Source organism: the organism of the source record quoted next, unplaced genomic scaffold, assembly GCF_019419815.1.
Source record: "Pyrus x bretschneideri cultivar Hongxiangsu unplaced genomic scaffold, Pyrus_bretschneideri_v1 Contig64, whole genome shotgun sequence".
In the NCBI taxonomy this organism is placed as follows: domain Eukaryota; kingdom Viridiplantae; phylum Streptophyta; class Magnoliopsida; order Rosales; family Rosaceae; genus Pyrus; species Pyrus x bretschneideri.
In genome coordinates this window covers 1,544,498-1,569,449 of record NW_025999803.1, presented here as the reverse complement: position 1 = coordinate 1,569,449, position 24,952 = coordinate 1,544,498, and the positions used below count along the sequence as shown (strand labels likewise).

General features: G+C 38.6%; 1 protein-coding gene and 1 non-coding gene across 2 annotated transcripts; both read right to left on the bottom strand.

Moving 5' to 3' along the window:
- Window positions 1-321: 321 nt before the first annotated feature.
- LOC125472094 (probable carboxylesterase 12) lies at window positions 322-1,510 on the bottom strand. The gene has a single exon (XM_048573150.1). It carries the CDS (start codon window positions 1,468-1,470, stop codon window positions 496-498), a length of 975 nt encoding a protein of 324 aa, XP_048429107.1. The 5' UTR covers window positions 1,471-1,510; the 3' UTR covers window positions 322-495.
- Window positions 1,511-20,732: 19,222 nt separating this feature from the next.
- LOC125472140 lies at window positions 20,733-20,839 on the bottom strand. The gene has a single exon (XR_007254071.1). It is a non-coding gene; the product is annotated as a small nucleolar RNA R71 (small nucleolar RNA).
- Window positions 20,840-24,952: the final 4,113 nt, after the last annotated feature.

The following is a 24,952-nucleotide window of genomic DNA, read 5'->3' as shown; positions in this document are numbered from 1 at the left end:
GGCAATCCATCAACAACCTATTGATCTCTCTATTACTTCATATTTACCAAAAAAAAAAATTACAGAGAATGAATTATGAATCAAAATTAATTGCTTGATAGGTGATGTTCTCTGAAAATTAATTAATTCGATAGACAATCACTAATCTAATCCACTTTCAAAGCAGTTTTCTTTAATGGACTCCTCCAAGCAGTTTGTTTTATTTAACATAGACAAATAAGACAGCAAAACATAGTACAAAGCGTAAATAGATGAATAAAAGAAGAAAGCTGACAGAAATTATAAATGTCTTTTTAACTTCTTGGCTTCGTAGTAAACCCGAAGTTAGGTATCGAGTTCGAATCAGTGAAATAGCAACGCTACAACAAAACTGGTCATCCATGACACTCAAATAAACACATCGATGACGCTTTTCCTTAAATACATCATTTTGATGGCTTAATGACGCTTATTAGAAAGGCAGGACAATGTTTCCCAAATAAAACCTAAACCTGATTAATTAATGAAAGAAACAATTTTTTTGAACATTGCCACAGCATTGTCGCAAGTGGGATTGAACAAATGGAACACATGGTTCTCCCCCTTTGCTTCGATGACCTCCACAGCCCCTTTCCATCCACTCTTTTTTAGTACCTCACTATAATTGCATCCCCTTTCTTTCAAGACATCTTTCTCTCCAACACAAACCAGCACTTTCTCACAGCCCAATTCCCCCAATTTTGGATCCTTACCAGGATTCAAAAACGGGTCATCGGATCCACTTGTTGAGGGGTACGCCACACGCCACAAACCAGCCATATACTCTCTTGCAATAGGGGGCAGAGCCGATTCTTCCCCAATCAGCTCTGTTCCCCAAAAATATGGATGCACCAACACAATGCCATTCAGCTTAACACCACTCAACCCCTCGGATCCTACTCTCAATCCCATGTGATGAGCTATGTTAGCTCCAGCGCTGTCACCTGCAAAAAACACACGCTGAAAATCTGCGTGGTGATTTAGCCACTCTTCGGAGCCCTTCCCCTCGGAATGGGAAGCAACCCATTTGATAGCAGCCCATGCATCATTGTAAGCAGCTGGCAGAGAGTGCTCTGGGGCTAGCCTGTAGTCAACCGAGACAGCAACAACATTGGCCTGAGCAACTAGTACGTTAAGGTGGGTGTGATAAATTGGAGAAAATGCAGTTTCAACCACGAAACCGCCTCCGTGGATGTAAACAAGAAGAGGGAGTTTTTTATCGGGTGAGTTGGTGGTGGATTTGGTGGGGAGGTAAAGCCTTCCGGACAATGCTGGTTCTTGTGAGACCACAGCATCTTTGGATTCGACTCCAGTTTGGGGATCAAGGGATGGAGGAAGCTTGGTTGTGCCGGTGAGCCGCTCAATTCGACCATCTTTGTAGATTTTGATGAGAGGAGAGAAATCATAGGTTATATCGTTACTCATGCTTGGATTCAATGAAGAGAAGTCCATTTACTTGCCTATTTAAGAGAACGCTAAACACAATTATGCAGAGAGTTAAACATGCATGTTTGAGTGGAGAAATCAATTAGTTAGGTTATTCATCACTTATGGTGTGGCATTACCATCGCACTCAATCTGCCACGTGTTATATTGTAATTAGTCACAGTTAAATGTGTGGTTATGCAGAGCGTTTAAAGTAAAGGTGTGTACTGCTTCATTTCGATCTTCGTTGGAATGAGTCATGTATATATAGGATGACACTTCTTTTGGCTCGGAATGGTAAATATGGGTTAATACGTTTGTGGAAGTGCGCCATCATGATCCTACGCTTATTGAGGATGTATACAGTGTTAGATTCACGGACCTATGCAAAGAGTCCCGGCCAAATTACTCCATTCTGTTACCAAAACATGGTCATTCAGAGGATGGGCAATGGACGTAATCAACAAAATCATGCCGTCGTCCGGAGCAGCAAAACACGCTTGGATACTAGTGGCAACCGATTACTTCACCAAGTGGGTCGAAGCAAAATCATACACTGAGTTAACAACAAAAAAAGTTTGCAATTTTGTTGAGGAAAATATTGTGACTAGATTCGGCGTACCAGAAATGATCTTGACTAACAACGGCACAATCTTCACAGCTGACAGGTTTAAGGAGTACATGGCAAATCTAAATATCCGACTTGAGCAATCTACACCATATTATCCACAGGCGAATGGGCAGGCCGAAGCAAGTAATAAGGTTTTGATCGGCATTCTTGAAAAAATGATAAGAGAGAGACCTGGTATGTGGCATTTAAAGTTAAATGAAGCATTATGGGCCGATCAAACTTCACCTCGATCAGCCACCGGAATAACTCCATACGCGTTAACCTATGGGCATAACGCTATGTTACCGATCGAACTAAGTATAAACTCGTTGCGAGTGATCGAACAAAATAGTTTGTTCAGTGCCGAATACAATCAACTCATGAGACAAGAGTTGGAAGACTTAGAAGAAATTTAGTTTAACACTTATAACTTATTAGTAGCCCAGAAGAAGATTGCCGAGCTAGCTTATAATCAACGAGTCAAACAAAAGACGTTCGGCGAAAGAGAGTTGGTTTGGCAAACTGTGTTGCTTGTGGGAACTAAAGACCCTAGATTCAGTAAGTGGTCGCCGAATTAGGAAGGGTCATTCGTAGTCCATAAAGTCCTAGGCAAGGGGGCTTACCATCTCAAAGATCGAACCGACTTAATTCACAAACTTGCAATCAATGAGAAATTTTTAAAGAAATACTATCCAGTCACATGGGAGATACGAGAATAAAGATCATCTTATTAAATTCATAAAATGACGTACAATTACATTTATAAGGGGTTCCTAAAATTCTAGGGGATCGAGGGGAGGAAGGTTTCAAGAGTGACTTTCAATTCCAGCCACCTTACTTTGCTCAGTATGATCTTGGCTTGCCTCATCTTCTTGTTAAGTTGGAGCTGCTAGATTTGCTTTATGCCAGCCTGTGAAATTCGTCAGTCGAGCCTTATTTATCTCGAAATCCCTTTCAAGTTCTGAAACAACAGCCGACCTTTGTTGTTGTAGCTCGGTGATTTTACGTTGAAGCTAAGAGATCTGGCGATCAAAACCAGTCAGTTGTGCCTTCTTCGCTTTTATGGCCTCAATCTCTGATCGGCTGGCTTCATGAGCAATCTTTGCCGCCTTTAAGTCGTCCTCGACCTAGAGAGCTTGTTCAAAAGTAAAATGTTGTCGGGTCCACTCTAGAAGATCAAGCAAATAGACAACATTTTCAATGCTCAGGAAGCCGCCGTTTGTAAGGTCGTTCAAGCACTCCCCTACGAAGTCGAGACCCTTACACTGGAAAACCTGAGAGACAGAGAGGGATATAATTTTTTACAGCTTGGCAAAAACACGGGATTCAGCCACGATCTCCGTAGGCTCGGCCGACGCGGCAGATGAACCAGCTGCTCGAGAAGTGCTTAGAAGAAGAGCATCAAGCTTGACCTCCCACGAAGGCTGTACAAGAAAGAATCTTAAGCAGAAGAAAAATTATAAGGAATAAAGCATAAGGGAATTTGCTTTAAACCTGCCAAGAGGAGACTTTGGCCATGTCCTCTGGTTCATTGCTGGAACCCAGAGAGCTCAATGGCCAAGCCTAGTATTTAAGGTTGCTCTTCAATTCATGCGGCCGATGGACATTATCCACGTTCGACGGCCACTGAGGTGGCCAGGAAATATAGATAACACCATTCGGCGTGTAGAATTATTGGTGAAATAAATGGTCGGGCACCTAACATTTAATATTTTCTAGGTTCATATTTGTTATAGTAAAATTAACAAGAGAAAGGGATTGAGTCTTACGAAAGCCGAAGTGACTTCTTGAGGAGGAACGCCGAGGTTGTGTTCCTAAGGATGGACCGGCGTCTCCGTTGTCGCTTCAGGTTCAACGAATGGCCTTTTCCTGCGATCTGCTGCAAGAAGGTCGACTCGGGTCGGTCACCTCAACCTCAGGAAAGGGATTTACAATAGGGGTTTTGGTTGGTCGAGGGTGGTTTGTCAACATGATCTCGTTGCTTTTGTCATCCTGAAATAAAAAGTCCGTCAATACTTATGAATTTGACAAGACGAAGGGAGTTACCAACAACATAATCATACCTCTTCTAAAATGATCGTTGGTTGTTGGTTGGGAGTTGTCTCAACGGGTGGGGCCACCTTTTCCAAAACATTCGGCGTAACGGTCGGCTCCGAAGCTGTAAATGGAGCAGCAGCAGGTCCAGCCTCGACCCTAAGGACTGGTTGGGCCGCTTAGCGAGTTGGTGATGGCCGTTTTTCCATCAAGGCTTGGACAACCGGAACGGGAGGAGAGACACTAGGATCGGCTGCTCTCGTGGTCTGGCTAGAGATAACGTGAATCTCTCATTCTCTTTTTTTCGCCAATTTCTTGACGCATGTTGGGGGTCGAGAAGCTTCACCTGCCGTCTCGGTGTCCTGGTAGGGCTGTTTGCTCAACAAGGCGTATGCGGCTACTTTGATTTTCTTGGAAGAAAGGACCGACTTCTTTTTTACTACGGCCATGACAATCACATCTGTCTTTTTCAGCGCTTGACCACCTAAGGAAACCAAAGCAAGTCAGCAAAGTTGAGTAAGGTATTTGAAGAACGAATGTGGATAGACAAATACCTTGAGCTGTTTCTGTGGGTGTGGGGGCGAAAGTTTTCTTCGGGCAGTTGCTGAATATTTTCTCGATAACATTTTCGATGGGCGCGTCAAAAAAGTCTTAAGTATACGCGGCCTACCAGTCAACGAAGGTGGCAGTATTGAGAGTTTTAGGGACGTTCAGCCGAAGGTGGAATTTCTTGTACCTTTCTTGAAATTCTTGTTCGGCCTCCCTGCATTCTCTTTCCGAAGAACTAGAAAGGCGTCCTCAACTCAGGAGAGAACGGGAGGTTAGTAGAAGCAGTGGGCAGTCTTGAAGATAACCAAGTTGCCATGCGGTGAAGTGGGGTTGGTAGATTTCCCAACTAGCACGCTTGACATTATAGCCAAAAGGAAGGTCACAAGTTAAATCAAACGACCCCAGTTCTTTCGGAGGTTAGTGTCTTCGGCTTCATCCCATGCCAAGGATGGAAGTCTGATAGAAGGAAGGTATTCTTGATGACGGCAAATGAAAAACTAGTCATCAAAGAGGTTTTGTAGGCCGAAAAAGTATTTAAAGACTTCTTCGGCCGAATGAGGAGGAGCGGGTCTAGAGCCCAATTGAAGACCCAATGCTTCGGTGGGTACAAAGTTGGAAGTTTCTGGCCTAAGGGTGGCGAAATAGACTTGCAGCCAGAATTAAAGAACCTAAAGTGGGCTGGTCTGGTGCGGGTCAATCTTGTGGACCGTTGCCTCGGCCAGACAACGAGTAAGTTAGGCAAGGACAACCGAGCTGAGCCAGGACGTGACCACTGGCTAATGTTTCAGCAACCGACATGTTCTCGACCAAACATTTATTTGATTTGGTACATCAAATGAATTTGTTGTACCAATAGAAGAAGAAGGCTTCGCACTCCTCCTTCCTAAGGGTTTTTTCGCCTCGGCCGGCGAAATGTTGGATAAAGGTGTTGTAGTTGAAGAAGTTCTTGTGCAATTTCTGAACTTCTTCTTTTAAGGGTTCTTGACTTTTCTTCCTTAGTGATTCAACGGCACGTTCGTCAAAGAGCATCTTGAGGTCGAGGTTGGATGGACACCCAGAGAGAAAGACATCAATCGGAAGGCCTGAAAGGGAGGTCCCGAGAATGGCTGAGATATCAAGTATGGTGGGGCCAATGGGGCCAAGCGGAAGGACCATAGTATTGGTGGTCGAACACCAAAAGCTTAAAGCTGCCATAAGGAGCTCTTTATCTATGACGATCTCGATGGTCGAGAGCCTGATGGCGTCATAGATACTAAGAGCCCTCCATTCTTTATTAAAGAACCTCTTCATCCTTTCGACCCACGCTACCCAAGGCGCGGTGGTTAAAGGCCAAGCCCCTTGGGGTTTAGTCGATTCCCACTTCGACCAATTAAGACCTTGACGTAGGGGTGCCAAGCAATGATCCTTGAGGAGGTTGGTAATGGAGGTCGAGACGTTGTGCTTAAATCTGATGGGATGTGCTTAAATCACCTTCAAATCGCAGGTTTTTTATGGCACTCCGGTTGATAAAGTCCCGGCACTTGGCATATTCATCAGAGAGCTTGGAAATAAAAGAGTTGGAAGCCATTGTGAAAATTTGAAGGATTTCTGGGATGAGAATTTCTGGGTTTTCTGGGATTTAGAAGATAAATGGCGAGAGGATTTTCAAGGTTTCTGGAAGCGTAAAATACAAAGGGAAAGGATTCAAGTATTTATAGGCATTTTAAGAGGAAGGTCAAAAGTTTGATCTTTTGAAGCATTTGATTTTCAAATCTTGGGGTGAAATTGACCAGGAAATCACTAATCATTATGGATATCTAGGGAATCTCGGGGATAAGATCGAGGTTTTCGTGGTTTGAGGACGCACGATTGCATGTTGCGGCAGATTTAATGCATTAATGTGGAAAAGACGTTTTGGCTGGTGCATGTTTTCGAGGGTCATGATTAAGGGTTGCCAATGGATTGACATGTGACAAGACGTGCAGGAAGATTCGGATTGTGAGATCGTGCTTCATAAATGCACTTGGTGGATGGGATGTGTAAGGCTTTTCATTATCCCATAGTTATCTTGTAAAGTTAATATCACTTTTTCAAGGTCAAAAATCGGCTAAGAAGTTCTAGGCTGAAGACCTCAGAAGCGAGGGGGCAATGTTTGGGCCCAAAAATTATATTATTGGGCCGAGCGTAGGTTTATGTTCAGCCCAAAGCTTTTCCAAATATATCATGGGTTGTCTGGTGGTCCAGGGCTGTTCAATAAAGATGGTCGAGTCCTATTGCAAGAAAGAGTAGTTTGGATGAGTGGATGGGTCGAAGTCTCAATACGATAAGGTGTCCTAATGCAATATGGATTCTCGGCCGGCAATAAATACGGCCTGAAAAGGGGGGGGAGTTCAAAGTCCTAATAGAAGTAGGACTAGTTGAGATAAAGTTAGATCATAATAAGAAGTCCTAATCCAAATATGGTTTCAACTTAATCTTAAGGAGGATTTGATGCTATAAATAGAGAGCAGAATGCATTATTCAGGCCCCCTACAATTCAACACATAACTGCCCTGCGCAAACCTATCAATCATCTTGAGATTTTTTTTATTTTCTTTTTCCGCCGACCCATCTTCAGTTTAGATAAACAACACTGTGAAGGCAACCGGAGAACATCTTCAGTTTGGATAAACAGCACGGTTGCCGTAGAATCAGTCGACCAAGGAGCACCTTCAGTTTGGATAAACAGCACTGCGTCGAGGCCAACTGGTTACCTATCCAAGTCTCGGTTAAGAGGGGTTTCCGAATCCTTATTGGCAGAGGTCATCTTATTAGCCTTCTTGGCGAAGTAAGGTGTTACAAGTTACGACATTTGGCACATTGAACACTGAGTAATTTTATGATTAGATACTCACAAGTGAGTTTCAGCGTTCGACATTATTGACGGCCGAACCACATTTACCATCAAGACATACATCTTTTTTGAGTACTTGTGTCCATATAGTTTAGTGTAAATTCGACGTACTTATACTCTTATAAATATAATCACTGTAACTGAATCCGGTGCCGACGATTCGTTAACTTCACAGAACTAGCAGCCTTGTCTTCAGGCTTGAGAATCCAAAGGCCGAGACTTGTTCCTTCCTCGGCCACAATTGCAAGATCAAGAAGTCAGCAATGCACTCAAACGCAACATCAACAAATTGTACTCCTTGGCCAAGCTCGGTCGACAAGTTGGCACGACCCACATCAACCGAAGGACGTAGTTAGCTCATTAGTTACTCGGCATGCGCACCACGTAGGCTTTGTAATTTTTAGTGTCAACAGACTCCCATTCGCTCATTGTGCCTACCACTTCATCAATTGTACTTGCTTAATCGCGAAAGACTTGATGCGTCATTTAGTTGAGTATTTACACTCAAGGGGAAATGTTGTAATCCTATTAGATTAGGAATGTGATTGTGTAAATCCCAGTGTATCTAAGGATATCTTTGAATATTCCCTTTAGTAGTTAATATCCTATTAAAGTTGTAATTCTAAAAGGGTAAGGAATTAACCTTCCCTACTACTATAAATAAAGGCACAATGAGGTGAGATAACATACACCTTAGAATTATATATCTCTCTCTCTTCTCTCTTTGTTGCCGCTGGCCCCTCTCATTCTCTGTCCTAAATATAGTTCAGTCAAATAGACCTACAACAGTCATCATTTTTTTTTAACAAAAAAAAAATAAATAAATAAATAAAAGTGAATGTCTACATTCTATTTTTATAAAAATGACCCGACACAAGTATTCAAGTCCACCCGACATAATTATATAGACCTTTTCTCTGTTTTCTCCGTTTCCCACTGTTTTTCAAATAGAAAAACAAGAGTTGTGGTTACTGATAGGATTAAAAGCACACCACAAAGTAGCACACAAATGTCCTATTGATTTCCTTATTAACACTAAGATTTTTCAATTGTAGCATATGAAAATAAGGGTCTTTCCCATAGAAGATTGTTTTATCTAACTACTTAAAATGTCACAAAAACTGGGCTGCTGTCCCTACTGACTAGCCACCGAAAAATAATTATTAGACCAACTTACACTTATCTAAAGTTTACGAAATTTTATATGAAAACACTAGACACACAGAGCTACACTCACGCAAAGTTTTGGGATTTTTGGAGTTGATTTGCTATTTAAATTAAATTGAACAAAAACATATTTTAAGTAGTTCACAAATTAAGAAAAACGAGTTTGGGGAATTGCTATCCACCACCAAATAATCATACAAACATGTTATGTTTCATTCAAATTTCTTTTATTTTTTGATGAAGATGCTCAAGTTGGCTCAATGTTAGAACTCAACCTATTACTCTTTCTTATGTAGTATGTTAAGAGAATGATGTTTTCAACTTAACTTAGTCCCTAACATGCAATCTAGAATGGCGTGTTCATAGATTTAACAAGTAGAAATCATTAAGAACGAAAAGAGTTTGAGTCATCATAAGGCATCGTAAATACTGGCGTTGTCTTACTTATTCTAGAAATTGGTTCACATGTTAATCGCAATTAACAAGTACTACTCTAGAACATATGTAGGTCCTCATTCGACAAGGGCAGGTACACACATATTCATAGCATTAGAATCCTAGATAAGCTTACTAAGTATGCATTCGTAGAAAACACATGAAGAATTCATCAATGAGACAAGTAGTGAACCAATTTTCATCCATTCGTAAAAGTAATTCAAACAAAATGTCATAACAAACTTGCAATCATATTCGGGCTTCAAAACAGCCCCTAACTACTAAAAATTTAGTTACACAATCCTTAAATTAAAACAAAAGATAGACATGAGTTTGAGAAAATAGAACCGAAAGAAATCGACTGAGGCTTTCTCTTTCCTTCCTTCCCCAACGCTACTTTTAAACCAATTCTTGCTGCATCATTTTCTTCTCCTTAACTCACCCACTAATAGCCATTTAGTGATAACAATAAGTGAGAGGAAATGGTAAAACAATTGTAACTCCTTGGGTAACCTTTATGCCAATTACTCCCTCTTAATCCTCATCTTTAATTTCATTTCCTCTGATATTTGAATGGGTGTTAGCTGGTTTGTTCTTGACTGCATCAGTTTTGGCTGCTAGATTTATTGGATTTATTGCTTTCAATGCTTTCTTGTCAGTTACAAATTGCTCAGCCTCTTGGAAACCTTTCAGTGTTAAAACAGGTCATAACTTCTTCTAGAAAAATGATATTAACAATCCGCAAAATGTTCCAGAAAATAACATCTGTAGCTTTCCAAGCATATAAGGATCATTCTCTAATTCATTCTGAGCTGTCCGCAACTTGCTTCCAAAGTCAGCTGACCTGCACAGGCAGTTTTGACGAATTTGTTACTTAAAATCTCACTTGTGCTATTTTTCTTTTCTTTGCTTGACAAATCCTACAAAACACAAAAACAAAGTAAATAGCTCAAAAATATAAGGAACTAACTCAGAAAAGACAAGTGAATTTGATGTAAAATATATATAAATATGAGCTTATCAGTTACAGAAAACATTCCCTGCTTCTTCCTTGTACAAAAATCTCATATATAATTATAGGGCTTCAGAGAAATTATAAGGGAGCAATCCTCAACTATCAGAATAGTTAGATGTCTAATACACGAGTTACTATTGATCACTCAAACGACGACGATTTTGCATTTAAGGTAAGGCAAGTGACGAAGGTTGCGATCCAAAAATCCGATAACCAATGTATATTGTTTGTGTTACGTGTATATTTAAGTTTTATTTGACTTTCATTTCTTTTTTTTTTTTTTTTTTTTTTTTAACATCTTTTGCAGGGTACTGCAGTAGTAATGGTGATCTTTGCAGTCATTAGAATCTGCGTGCAGATTGTGGCAGTTTGTTTCGCTCACCTTGCTTACATAATGGAGCTCCGTGCCCACTATGCGCTAGGTGTGTGTTTGGCTGCCGTAGCTGTAGTGCTTCACATCTGGGATCTCATTCGAATACCCGAATTGAGGTCGATCTGGAAGAAATGGTTAAACAAAACTCGTGTGACGCTTGGATTAATTTGCGGCCTCTGCTTATGTCAGTACACTTTATTACTTTAACAGGGACGTAGATGATGTTAGGGCCTCTACTTTGAAGGAGAGTTACAAATCAACAAAACTCCACTTATACACTGCCGTCAATCTTCTCCTTAAATTATACTTTGAAATTAATTTTTTCTTTAAGACGGACCCCTCTGAATCAAGATACAATAGGGACCTTGGCATTCGCAGGTCCAACATAAAGGTAGGGGCAAAACTCATCCATCGGTTTCCTTTTGGCGTGTGTTTTTTGTTTACAGCAGAGGGGGTTTCATTGGTCATTACCATCGGTCTAGAGATTTTGTCAGCCGGTTTTGAACAGGCTTCCTCCCCAAGTAAGCCTCACTTCGTACCACTTGGTTTGTTGTTCGCTATTGTGGCTGTCCTTATTTCTCTTTCTGAGCTCCTTCGAAAGGGTAGAAAGGAAAGAGTCAAATGGAGAAGGTGGGGTATGTTGGGGTGGTTTTGTCATCCATCGCCCCGCAACGAGCTTTTTGGTACTGTCCTTGACATTTATGGATTACTTGGTGGCATCTGGCATGTATTTTCTCGACGGTTCAGTATATTTGCTACAGTCGGCACGTTGATAATCCAATCAATCTATGCCTCTTGCCTTTCATATTTCTCATATGTTTGGCTGTTTCAAAATTAAATAGCGAATTAAGTTGTCCATTGAATAGGTAACCGAACTCCTCCGTTCCTTGCAAAAGTCATTATAGTAAGAAAAAATAGCAAGCTAATGGCAAATTAAGGGCTAGTTTGGTACCGTTGTTGCTTCTGCTGTAAAAATAAAACAGATAAAACTCATTTTGTAAAAGTGCTTTCAATAAAAATAAAAAAGTGTGAGTATTTAGTAAACTTTTATATAAAAGTGTTAACCTATGTTTATTTATTTTTTTTTTTTTAGTGCAACAATATATTTTTACACTAACGAGAGGGGAGAGTTCGGCTAAGCTACATAATAGACAACCTAATTTGATATCGTATTCGTCATTTACGAGATTCGAACCTAAAATCTCTCACTAATATCACCCGTAGTACTGAGTGACTTACTATTTACCTATCTTAAATGAGTATGACTGAAAAGAGTAGGGCTGGTTTGGTATGGGATACCAAACTGAAACCTTTGTCCCAATTCCCAAACCGAAATTTTCAGGAATCCCAAATTCAAGACCGATCCCAAACCAAATTTTCGGAAATCTCAATTTTTAGGAATCCTGAAATAGTTTTAGGATTTCAAGTCCATTAGCATTTTCAATTTGAAAAGAAGGCAGTTTGCTCAGATAGTACAAATGCCAATTAACACATTGACTGTACTGCCACAATACCTCCAGTTCTTGCTTGCGCACCTCCTTGTACTTCAAATATCAAAGAAACTGTTGCAACCTGTGTATATCGAAGATGGGTGGTAAATAAGAGGATTGAAAGGAATGAGGGATGAGTAATCAATCAACTAGCTGAAACAAGATTTACAAGAAAATATTATGTCTTAAACCAAGACCATTTATGAATTTGGAACATAATATCAACACATGAGTCATGACTAATAAACTTACAATTCCAAACACTAACAGATAACTTGAACTGTTTCAATCCAGGCCAACTGAAGAAAGAGACCTGAAGTTTCAAATTAACTATCAATTTTAAGTTTTAACTACTTATTTCAACTACTTAACAAATACACACATTGCCCACAATTATATTCCAAAAAGGAGGTTGTGTGAAGCAAACCCAAGTCCACTACAGAAAGTGTTCACCTTTAGCTAACATTTGAAGCCAGACTACCCTAATCGGTATCTAGATTTGTCAGTCAGAAGAACGGAGCATTTACAAAACAAAGTAAATACTTGATTGCCATAATTTCAAGTAAAATTCGAAAAAAAATTGTACTTTCAATGCTAGTCTCCTTTTTAGACATGAAAAATATTATTGCCCAAGTGATCTAATATACTAATTAAAAGCAGGTAAACTACCAACCGCACTGCAGATATGATTAGCAATATCAAATGCACTGGCAAACAGTAAGCAACTTCATATATATACTGCCATAAAACAAGATCCCATCTTTGGCACTAATTCCAAATGCCCTAATTCAGAAACCTTAATTTTAGAAATTCCTAATTCCAAAAGCCCTAATTCAGAAACCCAAATTCAAAATTCCTAATCAAATTTGGAATCAAACAATCTGTATATATGAGCTTTGGTTGAGTTTTGCAGGAATTTCTTACCTTGTGTAGTGAGGAGGAGTGCGTGTTATGGACAGTGGGTGAAGTCGCGATTCAGGTGAGGACTGAGAGGAATGAGTATTGGTGTCAGTAAATTTGGGATTCAGGCGACGGATGTGGGAGGAGAGACAAATCAGCAAGGAGGGTGGTGAGGTTCTATTCAGGTACTGAGGTGAGGTGAGGTTTAAGTCTGAGGTGCGAGAGATTGAGTGTGACTGTGAGTGTCAAGAGACAGAGGGAGAGAGAGAGTTAATGACTAGGTTTCATTTATATTCAACGGTTGAAATTAAATCTCAACTAAATCCGACAGTTGTTACAATTCTAAATATATATTTAAAAATTAAATAATATATATTTTCTTTATTTCTGTTTGGTTCGGAATTACCGAATAAACAAAAACTTGACACCGATTCCCGTATTTTTGGTTTGGTATTTTTTTGTTCGGTTTCGAAAATTTTTTTTTCCACTCCTAAAAGAGAATGATGTTGGAAATGATAAATAATTTATTTTATTTTTTTATTTATAATCTCTGTTTCTAGAGCCATTCAGACTCTCTCATCTCTCTCATTTTCTCCGTTCGATTCTCATCTAACCTCTCCTCTCCTCTCCCTCATTCTCCGTCCTTTTTTTCCGTCTGATTCTTCTTCATCTTCTGAGTTCACCGTCTGATCAAAGACGAAATCGGAGGGGGTGAGATCGACCTCGCAGATGCTGCCGGCGGAACTGTAGCTGCAAGTGTTCAACGAATCACCGCGTTGGAGAAGGTCGTCGACGTCACCGGCAGAGACGGAGACGGCCTTAGGTGTGGTCAACTTCAGCCGAGTAATCCTCAAAGTTGGAGCTCGAATCAATAACACGTGACAGAGTTTACGAGCTCGGATCGGCGGAGGAGAGAGTCGGGCTCGATGGAATTGGTGTGATTGAGGAGGATGTTGCGGAACTCGCTTAAAATCGGCCATTTTTTGCACCAAATGCCCGGCCTCGTGGCTATTGGTCTTGGAGACGAAATTGGGCATCAAACCCAACTAAACAAAAATGATGTGTACAAATTACAATACAATTGGTTGATTTACATGCTAGAAGAAAATTCATGCCATCAGGTGGCCGACAATTGGTATGAACGAGAGAGAAGGTGTATCGTTAACATTTGAACAAACACAAAAGAAACAAGAAATACAGAACCACATTCATAGACTGAATTTATAGATTTGAGTACAGAGCCATTAGGATAAATACATGGCCTTGATCAATACAATAATCCAGATTAAACTCGCATCTTACACACACAGAGGCAGAGACAATATGCATACAAGAGTTATTAAACATGCAAAGCTCTGACAGATGCAGTTAGCTCCCGAACTTGACTCCTAGGACGATCATGAATACAGAAGAAGTCAACAACAACAGCCCAATTTACTTGGCAAAATGGAAGAACTTCATGGTGCAGATCGAAAAGAAAGATATCTAATGAAATCAAACTAGAAGCGGGCTATTTAAAGACAGAGCATTAGGCGATCTGACCGTTGAATATCAAGAGACTCTGCCTCAAGATTGATGAATGTAAGGATCGGAAATACTCAGGGAAATGAATCGATGTCTCTTGCAAAATGTGCCCATGAGTTACGCGTAATCATTAAGAGTAATGTTTTTCGTAACATATTTTTATGCCACATTTTCATATCATTATAGATGGCATTTGATGTGGACAATCACATCATTTGAATTAATCAGATTTTTAAATTTAATTCATTATTTAATAAACTAATAATTAAGAAAAACTAGTTAATTAAATGATGATTGTGGTATATGAGGAGTTTATCTCCTTCATTTCTTTGGGTTTTGCAAATTTTTCAAATGATGTGGCTGTCCACATCAGATGCCACCTAAGGTGGTATAGAAATGTGGTATAAAAACATAGTATGAATAGTATTGTTCAATCATTAATATATTTAATATATTTTACAGCACGACGCTCGAGGTGGCGTGATCGAAATCCGAAGCATCTCCTCCTCTCCACAAAATCTGAAGCGTCTCCTCCACTCCACGCCACTTCATAGTTATGATAGTTATGGGCAATTGTGGGACCATGATTTTCTAGGTTGGAATAAGGTTTATCTGAGTACAGTTACCTGATAAGTGCTTAATTGGCCATTATTTTTACAAGCTTTTCATAATCTTTGTTGCTTCGAAATAGGGTACACAATAAAATTGTTCAAAGACATTGGCAAAAACATTAAAGGTGCAAACATAAACGATGGATCAATGGAGATCATAGCAAGGTGTTGGGGATGATGATGATGATGGTAATGGCATGCTTTTCCTTTAATACTTTAATATGATTGATGTCCTTGTCCCAATTCTAGTGTGAATTTGAAAGCTCACTTCTGATGACTCTCGAATCCCCTCTCTCTGCAAGTCATGCAGCTTTTCCAACCTCCTGGAATTGCAGCAACTTCTCTCTTTTTGTTCCCAAACAGCCACAACCTTCGGCTTTCCTTACCAGTCTCAACCTAGGCTTTCCTTACCAGTCTCAACCTAATTTCAATTGGACTCCCAAACACATTGAAGTAAACCTAATTAAAATAAGTAAACATATTTTTAGCCCACATGATCAGCACACGTGTAACATACCTCAATAGCATCGACTAATAACTCGAAAGCATTGTTGTCGTACAAGTCAGTCATGTCCTACACCATAGTATCAGCACAACCCAAGTAAAATCTCTAACTGAGCAGCAGTCACCAAAAATTCAATAATTTCTTCTTCAGACCTCGGAATCACGAACCGTAAGATTCTACAAAAACTAGACACTCAAAGCTTTCCATCCATATATGGCTCACCACCTGGTTCAATCTAAGTTGCTCTCCACACATTATTCTAGTTGACGTATCCACACACTTGCTCCACACATTATTTAGTTGACGTATCCACACACTTGCTCCACACATTATTGTAGCTGACGTATCCATACACCCATATTCCAGCCCTTAACCAAACTTGCATTCAATTTCTTCAATATTTGCAGCAGAGATGCAGGCCTGGAAATAGGTAACCTCCGGGGACTTTTTCTGGGCTTAATTCTTTCTACAGAAATATGGCCCAATCGCCACGTCAAGTGGTTATCAATTTCCAGGGCTTAATTCTTTTCATGTAAAAATAGCTTACATACCTGATTATCAACTAACACATAGAATCACAATTAACCAAAGTCAATGCTAACACACAAAAATTAATCACACCTGAGGATGAAGAAGACATGACGCTCGAAATAAAGATAGTCTTCTACTCTCACAAAACTGGACTCAACACACTTTTAAGCTTATATTTGGATAGCAGAGACCAACATTTTTATAGTCACATAAGGCCTATTGATATCCACCTATTAGGAAAACAGTAGGTCTCTCAATAACTTATAATTAAGTGCAATAAGTCCACTACATTATTGTTTTGAATGTTTCATATAACCCACCGGTATAAAACTCCATTAACTTAATCAGTACACTTCTATCAAAATAATGATTATGTCTACTCAAATTCTTACACATACAAGAATAATTTTTCTATAAGTAAATAAGTAAATCGAATTCATGTTTTATGAAACAATAACTGGATGTAATCAATTTATATAAAACATAAGATCATGGCCTCGAATTCATCTCTAATTAAAAAGAAATTTAGTTGCACATGTTCACCATAGTTGAAAAGCAATCTAAAATAAATATTGAAACTTAAAACAAAGATAGAAATAACTCTGAAAATTCCAACAACTTCAATGGATGAATTGTAGGCGCAGCACACTTGTCAAACGTTGCAAAACACTTTATATTTATATAAGCCATGACTGAATCCAAGGAGGAAATGGATTAGGCATTTTGAATTATTTTAGGATTCTAAGAAATAGTTGGAGATTGTTGGGATGTGATTAGGATTCTTCCTTACAGGTGGAGATAAGATAAGATAATGTTTCTCTCCAACTGGGATTCCTCTTTCTTGTGCAATTCCTTGTCTTCCAAGCCTCAACGTTAATTTCTCTAGATTTTAGCACACATGTTTAACACATTTTAAATACCAAAAACATCCAGCCCATATGCTATCCACGTATGTTATCCAATTCAAGTCCAAAACTGCTCCAAATTGCTCCATTTGATCTCTAATTGTCAACTTTTCCAACTGGACCTACAATTAGGGCTAGAAAAAAAATCCCTAAAATCCCAAACCAAACCGAAAAAATCCCAATCCCAATCCAAAATTCCCGAAATTTTCGATACGGGATTCGGTTTTTCATCTCCATTTTTTCTGTATTCCCATACCGAACCGAAAATAAATATTATATATATATATAATTTTTTAATTATAAGAAAATTATTTCAACCGTTCATTGTTTTGGATTTAATCTGTGCTGTTCATTTGTTTTTAGGTTTGATCTCCCATTTCACTTCTTCCGTAATCCATTCCATCACACTCGAATCGAAGAAGCACAGCCCTGGTCCCTGAGCCTCCCTCACCGTGCCTCTCTGTGTCGAATTCCGGCCACCCACACCATACAGCCATCGCCACACCACAAAGCCACCGTCACACCACCGTGCCTCTCCAAGCATCCCTCACCGTGCCTCTCTATCTCTGACTCTCCAGCCTTCCTTCACCACACAGCCACCGCCACACCACTGCTTTCTCTATCGATCTCTCTCTCTCAGACGATTTCTCTCATAGACAGAAGTCGCAGAACTCTCGATCCTAAATTAGGTAATTAATTTGGACTGACAACTTAACATGCCTCCATAATCCGTGACTGTCAGTGCTTAGAAGAGATCAATGACCCACCCCCACTCACTCACTCTCGCCTTTTTCTTTTCATTTTTCTAAATAATGTCAACTCAAGGCTTGTTTTTTCTTGCTGCCTTGGACGTGGTTGCTAACTTGCTCCTTCCATAACCACACAATTAAACTTAGAGAAATTTGCACTTGTTTGCTCGATTATACATTTTGTTCATAAATTCATTTATGTTTTGGTTTGCTACTAGTATCTAATCAAATTTTTTTTTTTTTGGTCAGCCTTGATTGCAATGTGGTTTACCGAGTTGTTGATTTGAGGATTGAGGTAACAACTTGCACTTGTTTGCTCGATTATACATACTGTTTAGATGATTACAATTCTAAATTTTTAAGAATTGTTTAATTTTGATTAGCTGTTATATTCTGCTTATGTGTTTGAATTGTTTAATTTTTTATTGCAAGTTTTCCGAATATCTGTTTCACTGTTTGGTAATCATGCTGGGCTGATGTTTATATTGAATCTATGTTGAATTTGCTTTGATCTGGTTGACATTGATCTCTGTTTATGAGCTGATTACAATTCTAAATTTATCGCGTGTTGAAGTATCATATTTTAATATTTTATGCCGGAGACCATGCTATAAACTAAGTAGGACTAGATAGCAGTTGGAAATAGTATTTTCGATTTTGACTTCTGTTATATATTTTGAGTTCTTTTTCTCACAACCATGTATTTTCTATGTTGAATGCTTAGATGTTTGAACCATTTATTTTATTTATTGATTGGAATTTGGATATATGATGAACTGTGGTTGTTATATATTAATGTGCATTGTTATTTTATTTGTTAGGATGGACATGTCTAGTAGCCAATCTAGTACATCTATGGCCTCAATATTAGGAAAACGAAAACAAACCCAACCTAGTGGTACCCTTCAACTAGGCACTCCCTCACCTCAAGATTATTTGCATAATGATTATTATGAAGATTGCTGGGATGATGATCCAGATATGAAGGAGGATATTGCATTAGAACAAATAGAAGAAGAGGGGGAATAGAGGGAAGAGGAAGTAGAAGAAGTAGTGAGACAATGGGAGGGTCCTCCTTGGAAAAAGAGCAATAGGAGAAAGGGTCCAAGTCCGGTGTGGAATGATGCTAAGAGGGTAACGATCACCGATAATAATGGGGAGAAATCTTTCATGGCCGAATGCAAGCATTGCAAACTCTTAATACCGGCACACCTTATAATTCATGGGATGACGGGAATTCTTAAGCATTTGAGGAAATGCCCGGGTTCTAGTCTCTTTGAGAATGTGGATCCGAAGCAACCTACATTGACACAAGTGAGGATGGGAGGTCCGGTTGTCACTCACACTTTCAATCAAAAACTCACACCTTCAATCAAAAAAGACTTGATAGGAGATGTGTTAGGTGGATTATAATAGATGAGATGCCTTTTAGGGTGGTTGATCAAAAGGACTTTCGAGATTTTATTCGTGACTTGAATCCAAAGTACAAACTTCCAAATAGGCATAAGGTGGCGGTGGCGGTGGCGGTGGCGGTTTTGGAGTTGTATGTTGAAGAGAAGGCTAAAATAAAAAGTGTGATTGAGGGGTTGAGAGTGAGTATTACAACTGACACTTGGACCTCGATTCAAATGATAAACTACATGGTCATCACGGCCCATTTTTTGGACACTAATTGGGGGTTGCATAAGAGGATCCTAAACTTTGTCCAAGTTACTTCTCATAAGGGTGATGATATTGGAAGATGTCTAGAGGTTTGCTTGAATGATTGGGGCATAGACAAGGTGTTTAGCATTACCATTGACAATGCTAGTGCAAATGACACCGCTATTGCATACATGTAAAGAAGACTCAAGTCAAATGGTACTCTTTTACTTGACGAGGCTCACTTGCACATGAGGTGCGCTTGTCACATCCTCAATTTGATAGTGAAGGATGGAATGACAAAGCTTAGTTGTGAGATTGATGCCATAAGAAATTGTGTGAAGTTTATACACTCGTCCCCGGCAAGGTTGGAGTCTTTTAGGGAATATTGTGTCTTGTTGAGATTTAATAGGATGTCAAGTGTCCCTTTTGATGTTGTCACAAGGTGGAATGCCATGTATGAAATGCTTAATAGTGCTTTCAAGTTTAAAGAAGTGTTCTCTAATTATTCACACCAAGTTACTGACACCATTGCCAGGGATGGTGGTTGTGCTTAAGTATTTTAATTAGAAAGATTTACTAGGCATATTACATATCACTGGAAAGCTCTGGAAGTCTACTTTCCGACCCAAAAAGGGATTGACATTTCGAGTTTCGAGTAGGCAGATATTGTCAAAACAGTGCACTGTGGTCAAAACTAGGCGTTTTCAAAACTGTTTGGGATTTGTCTTTCCTTTTCTTTAGTATTTCTAATTCTATTTAGTTTAGTGTTTTAGCCTTTTATGTTATTTTTATTTTGAATATTTGGATGTGTCGTTAAGGTTGTTTTTCTTGTTTTGTAGACATATCAATTTCTCAAGTTTTCCTAAGGTATATGAAAGGAAGACGATCGCTCAAACTAGCACTTCTTCCTGTTGATCAAGAACTTAAGCACACTCTACACAATCTAAAGAGTCAGAAGAATCATCGAACTCTTGCAAAAGAATTAAAGATGGGTGATAGAGAAGTTGAACCTGTTAGAAGGTCTATGACGGATTCATATGAACCGCAACACTTAAATCAACCATCATGCATTGCTTTTCAGCCAAATATCAATGGGAACATGAACTTGTCACGTCAGTTATTGAATACCTTGCTTCACTTCAGTGGAGACCTGAATGAAAATCCACATCTTCATATAAAGGACTTCTTTGACATTTGCAAGACGCAAAGCATTCAAGGGCTTACTCCTAAACAAATCAGGTTGATTTTGTTTCCTTTTTTACTAAAGTCTAATGCTAAGTTGTGGATGAACTCTTTGGATGCAGGTTCTATACATTCATGGGAGCAACTCCCTATGAAGTTCTTGAAGGAAATTTTCCCAGCTCAAAAGATCAGAAAACTCAAAAGGGAAATCAAATACTTCCAACAAAAGGATGGCGATTTATTCTCTGAAGCTTGGAAAGACTTTAAGAGCCTCCTTCTCAAGTGTCCCAACCATAATCTCACAAGGGGTGAACTAGTAGAATCTTTTTATGAAGGTTTAAATAATATTAACAACAGTATGTAGATTATGTTGTTGGAGGAGTTTTGATGGATAAAAATGGAGAATAAGTTTGCAATTGTTCAAATCTCTTAGTGAGAGCTTACAACAATTCCCTACAAGGAACAAGATTGGTGGTAGTTTATGAGATCAACTCAAATGATGGCTTGCAAGTAGAGATGGAATCTATGAATTGAGATATTGCAATGCTTGTCAAGAACTTGACTCCTTAAAGCACTCAACAAGTCTATACACCCGAAATATGTGCTATATGTTCATATCTTGATCATAATATTGATTCATGTCCTTGACTTCTTTTACAGATCACAAGCATGCGAATTATGTTGGACAAAGAGGCTGTTCTTTCAAGAATAATCCATATTCAAACACGTACAATCCACCATAAAGGCTTCACCCTAACTTCAGTTAAGGGAACTCAAAATTATATTGAATCCTATGTATGGTGGTAATGTACAACCTTAAGTTTTTGGTTCAAATTCTACTCAGCAAGTTAGTGCACCTTAGGTTCCTCCAGTGTTTTCTAAGCCTAAGAAAATGTCATTCGAAGATCAGTTATCTGCTCTTATGCAAAGCCAACTCTCTTTCCAACAACAAACTTAGACCTCCATACAAAATACTCAAGCTTCTATTAAGAAGTTGGAAACTCAAGTGGGGCAACTTGCTAGTGCTTTTCATGAAAGGGAAAATGGTCAATTTCCAAGTCAGTTTATGTGGAATCCGAAGGGTGCTCAAGAACATGTCAAGTCTGTTATGACATTGCGAAATAGTAGAGTTATTGGTGACAAAGTTAATGATCCAGTCCATGTTGATGACAGTGAAGTTATTGAAGATGAAAACATGTCAAAATCAATGAAAATGGACACAATTACAGCTCCTAAAGTTGTTGGACAAACACGGGCAGTAGTTTCTCATGGCTCTCTTAGCCTAGTCATGAACTCAAAGAGCTCTCCTAGCTCTTCTATGAAGGCATATATGCCCCTTATTCCATACCCAAGGCGTTTGAAGGTCAACAAGCATTCGAATGATATCCTAAAATAGTTCAAAAAGGTGGAGATTAATATTCCTTTGCTTGATGTGATTAAACATATTTCGAGTTATGCTAAGTTCTTGAAGGACCTTTGTACCAACAAGAGGAAATTTGAGGAACATGAAAAGGTTGATGCTTTGTGAAGAGGTTAGTGTAATGATTCAGCAGAAATTACCTCCAAAGTTGAGATATCCTAGAAGCTTTACTAGCATGCACCATTAGAAAACAAAAATTTGAAAGGGCATTACTTAATCTTAGTGCCTCAATGAATCTCATGCCTTATTTTGTGTTTGGACAACTTAATATGGGCGAGCTTAAGCCTACTTTAGTGACTTTACAGCTTGCAAACAAGTTAGTTAAATATCCACAGGGAATCATTGAAGATGTGTTAGTTCAAGTTGATCGATTTGTGCTTCCCGTAGATTTCATCATTCTTGACATAGAGGATGATCCTACACCAAGTCGTGACCTTCCTTTGGTCATGGGGCATCCTTTTATGGCTACAGCAGGTACAATTATTAACATGAAGAAGGGATTGCTCATTATGACTGTTCAAGATATAATTGTGGAATTAAAAAATTTTTAAGCTACTAAAAGTCATTCTGATGCTCATGTGCTTTTCTGGGTTGATGTATTTGATCATTTAGTGAATTCTGAGTTTGTGACTAGCAATTATAAAGATCATTTTGAGGCATATTTGAATGTTCCACATGAGGAGTTTAAACTCCTAAGTGAAGTCCTTAAAGGCTCTCCTTTCAAGTTCGAGGAGCTTAGGAATAAGGTTTATAAAAGGGTTGCATATACAAGGAAAAGACCAGGGTGTTCCATTATTGTCCCATCATTCAGAAGGAGTTTGAACCAGGTATACAAGTGTTTTTGTTTAACTCCCACCTTGAACTTTTTTCCATGCAAGCTCATAACGAGTTGGTATTTAGGATGCATGGACACGAACACAGATACACACGATATGGCACGGGGGCACATCAAATTTCTAAAAATGAAGACACAATACGTTAGGGATACGACAATTAAAAATATATATAAATAAATAAATATATGTAAAACATTATAAAATAAGCATTCAAATTTTCAACAACCTTATCCAGATTAGCATTATCATACACATGATTATCAGGGTGATTTATTTTCCTAAATTAACAAACATAGAGTCAATCCACCGTAGAGACAGAGACTATTACATGAGAAATTTATGTTAACTTAAGAGATAAAAAAACACATCACGAAAGCATATACATAAAATTATTATAATCTAAATATCCAGACCATTGCACAATAGTATATTACAATATACAAAATACAATAATATTATTATATAAAAAAAGTTAAAAACAGAAAATCAAAAAGGCTCTTTTAGTTTCAGAGATGGGTTTTAGCGTTGAGGAATCAGATTAAGCTTTGAATGGAGTCATTGAATCAATAAAGTTGAGGAGTAAGATCTGGAAAGCATCGAAACTATTAACAAAGTGAAAACGAAAGCTCTTACCAGCAGTTGCAGACAAAGACGACAAAGCAGTTGCAGACGGAGACAATGGAGACGACATAGCAGTTGCAGACGACGGTTAATGGTGAAAGTCTAATTTTTTAGGTTCGAGTGAGGAAAAATAGGTAAATCCGAATTTTATACACAAAATTGTTTTGGTTTTTTTGTCAAACAATTGTTTCAGTTTAGACAACTTTAATCAATCACGATTATGTGCGGATTTATTGAAATTTTTTTTTTCCTGATTATCCTTCGATTTTAGTTTGAAACAATATCCGAAAAGTAGGATACTCGTATCTCAACAGTACGATACGCGTATCTCATCAGTCAACAACGTATCCTTTCACTCTGAAATGTATTGGGCGCGTATCTATATCCGCACGTGTCAGATACGGGATACGCCAACTTTCCTCTGTGTTCGTGGATCGTAGGTTGGTATGGTCCTTTTATGGTCAAGCAAGTGTTTCCTTATGGTGCAATCGAACTCGTGGGTGAAAAGAATGGGAGCAGTTTCAAGGTGAATGTACATAGACTCAAGCCATTTCTGGAGACTTACTTTGATGGATTTGTGGAGGGTTTTACTCTCACGGAATCCTCCTTCAACTGAAGCTTAAATGTTTGTGGGAATGTGTGGTTGAAGACCTCCAAAACTTAGTGCTACTAGAAGGCGCAAGGGAAAACATCTCTACACCCCAAGGAAGTTTTTGTCATCTATTTCTAATTTGTTTTTATTCGATTTATCTTTGTTGTTTTGAAATCTCAGTGTTGACTTGTGCATTGCATGCTTGAGTTATTTTAACACTGAAGACAATGTTTGCTTCAAGGTTTGGGTTTGGGGGGGGGGGGGCGGAGGGATGTTTAGACTTTTTGATAGTTTCATTTTTCTTGTTTTTGTTGTCGATTTTTGTCCATGTTGCTTGTATTTGCTGAAAATTTGTTTCGATTGGTAAGGAATTTGACTATTTGGCATGCCCTGTCTATTTTAGAATTTCGTAATTTGGATAAGTGGTTCAAAAGTTGTGACTAAATATTTGACAGAAGGTCAAAACTGTTAGCATCACTGTATATTTTGTTTCTTTGGTCCATTTTTAAAATTTTTACAGACCTATTGTTCAAAGTTTCACTTGTTAGTTTTCTTTGTCTCAAAAACCTTGGAATTCCACCATGTGGTTTTTAAGATAGAGAAGGAAACTCGAGCATGGGTCAGAAGCAGTGTTCAAATTGAATTGTACGGCAAGAATCTGTGTTTCAATTTTTTTTTTAAATTTCTTTTTATCATTCACATTTTTGTTTTTAAATGTTTTTGTTGAGCACTAAGTTCATAAAATTAAAAAATAAATAAAAATTTTGTTGAGTCGTTTTTAGTTAAACCTTCCATAGTCTATGATAATACTTGCTTTCCTTTTGGGGTCACATACTTATTTGAATTGGTGATGATTCTATTCTTTATTCATACTTCTTGCATGATCATTTTCTTGTGAGATTTTGAGTTTCATGCATATTTTTTCTTGAGAGTTTTGTGATTGT

Coding starts and splice junctions, on each gene's coding strand:
- LOC125472094 (XM_048573150.1), bottom strand. CDS start 1,470: ATGGACTTCTCTTCATTGAATCCAAGCATGAGTAACGATATAACCTAT.